General features: G+C 45.2%; 1 protein-coding gene across 1 annotated transcript in view; it reads left to right on the top strand.

Annotated features, from left to right (window-relative positions):
• The window catches only part of actn2b (actinin, alpha 2b), a 27206-nt gene that overhangs the window by 17323 nt on the left and 7383 nt on the right, over nt 1-2500 (top strand). The window contains exons 13-14 of the mRNA XM_035532874.2: nt 683-791; nt 2327-2467. Coding sequence (XP_035388767.2) covers nt 683-791; nt 2327-2467 — 250 coding nt within the window. The remainder of the gene's footprint in view (nt 1-682; nt 792-2326; nt 2468-2500) is intronic.

Raw genomic sequence — 2500 nt, 5'->3', positions numbered from 1 at the left:
AGAGTTTGTGTGTGTGTGTGTGAGCCACATTCATTCTGGGTGGAAGATAAGCTCTAACGGTTCCACCCCTCCTCTCTGTGGCTGCGTGATCGTCTTAGCTCTCGGCCAGACGCTAATCTCCCCCGCCCTAGCCAGTAAGCTCTGACGCGCTGCAGGCTGTCGGTGACCCGGTCCAGCCAATCACAGAGGGGCGTCTGGAGAGGTCAGGGCCTGGGAGAGGGTGCTATCTCAGGCTATCTCAGGCTATCTCAGCGTGATGCTCTCTCCTGGGCTCCTTATCTCTCACTCTTTAACCCATCTCACGTGTCACTAATCTGTTGTAAGGGGTGTGATGCTGAAGAATAAAACTAATATAATAATTATACATTTTTATTTATAATTTGTCAGAAATGTGTTGAAACAATTGTTTCCTGATTTGCCCCATTGAACATGATGGTGTGTGCAGTTCTCTTCGTTGTGTGTCTCAAGATTGTGGAATCCAATTTTTCAATTCATTTGTTTTAGAAGTCTTTATTTCTCAGGGCAAAGGCAGCCTGCCCCTCTGTGCCCTACACTGCCTCCCTGAGCCTGGCCAAAGAAGGATGAGGGGGTAGAAGGTGAAAAACAGTAATGGCACTCACTGTGTGTGTGTGTGTGTGTGTGTGTGTGTGTGTGTGTGTGTGTGTGTGTGTGACCCTAACAGTGAGCTGGACTATCATGGTGTGGCTGCAGTGAATCAGAGGTGTCAAAGCATCTGTGATGTGTGGGATCATATTGGCACACTCACCCAGAAACGCAGAGAGTCCCTGGAGGTATGGAGCTTGTGTGTGTGTGTATATATATATATATATATATACACTGCCTGGCCAAAAAAAAGGTCACACACTCTAATATTTCGTTGGACCGCCTTTAGCTTTGATTATGGCACGCATTCGCTGTGGCATCATTTCCACAAGCTTCTGCAATGACACAACATTTATTTCTGTCCAGAGTTGCATTAATTTTTTCCCAAGATCTTGTATTGATGATGGGAGATTTGGACCACTGCACAAAGTTTTCTCCAGCACATCCCAAAGATTCTCAATGGGGTTCAGGTCTGGACTCCGTGGTGGCCAATCCATGTGTGAAAATGATGTCTCATGCTCCCTGAACCACTCTTTCACAATTTGAGCCTGATGGATCCTGGCATTGCCATCTTGGAATATGCCCGTGCCTTCGGGGAAGAAAAAATCCATTGATGGAATAACCTGGTCATTCAGTATTCTTTCATTCTTTGGGCCCATAACGTTGCTGAACCTAGACCTGAACAACTGCAGCAACCCCAGATCATAGCACTGCCCCCACAGGCTTGTACGGTAGGCACTAGGCATGATGGGTGCATCACTTCAGCCGCCTCTCTTCTTACCCTGATACGCCCATCACTCTGGAACAGGGTAAATCTGGACTCATCAGACCACATGACCTTCTTCCATTGCTCCAGAGTCCAATCTTTATGCTCCCTAGCAAACTGAAGCTGTTTTTGGCAGTTAGCCTCACTGACAAGTGATTTCCTTAAGGCTACACAGCTGTTTAGTCCCAATCCCTTGAGTTCCTTTCGCATTGTGTGTGTAGAAACGCTTTTACTTTCACTATTAATCATACCGCTGAGTTCTGCTGTTATTTTTCTATGATTTGGTTTCACCACGTTTAAGTGATCGCCGATCATGATCATTCAAGATTTTTTTCCGACCACATTCCTTCCTTGAAGATGTTGTTTCTCCACTGTCCTTCCACTTTTTAATAATGCATTGGACAGTTCTTAACCTGATTTTAGTAGTTTCATCAATCTCCTTAGATGTTTTCTCTGTTTAACGCATGCCAATAATTGAACCCTTCTGAAACAGATTAACATCATTTCCACGACCACAGGATGTGTCTTTCGTCATGGTTGTTTAACAAATGAGAAGCTACTCACTGCATCAGTTAGGGTTAGATAACTTGTTGTCAGCTGAAACATAATCACCCATGCAGTAATTATCCAATGGGAGGCTCTTAACTATTTGCTTAGTTACATCCAGATGGTTGTGTGTGTGTCTCTGTGTGTGTATGTGTGTGTGTGTGTGTGTGTGTGTGTGTGTGTGTGTGTGTGTGTGTGTATGTATATATATTTGGATAAATGCTGTAAACATAATAATAGTGTACATCATTCTGCATGACAGCTTTGCGTAGCTGTGTTATCTATGGGGGAGGGTGTGTGTGTATGCATTTGTGTCTGTGTGTGTGTGTAAACATGCGTGTCTCAGCATCTTGCCCTCAGTGTGTGTGTGTGTGTGTGTGTTTGTGTGTACATACGTGTGTGTGTTTCCAGAGGACAGAGAAGCTCCTGGAGACGGTGGAGCAGCTGTTCCTGGAGTATGCTAAGAGATCCGCCCCCTTCAATAACTGGATGGAGGGAGCAATGGAGGACCTACAGGACATGTTTATAGTGCACAGTGTGGAGGAGGTCCAGGTACACTCACACATGTTTATAGTGCACAGTGTG

The sequence above is a fragment of the Electrophorus electricus genome, chromosome 10 (genome assembly GCF_041902795.1).
Source record: "Electrophorus electricus isolate QZ-2024a chromosome 10, ASM4190279v1, whole genome shotgun sequence".
In the NCBI taxonomy this organism is placed as follows: domain Eukaryota; kingdom Metazoa; phylum Chordata; class Actinopteri; order Gymnotiformes; family Gymnotidae; genus Electrophorus; species Electrophorus electricus.
Note: the sequence above shows the minus strand (reverse complement) of the source record. Positions and strands in the feature narration are given on the sequence as shown.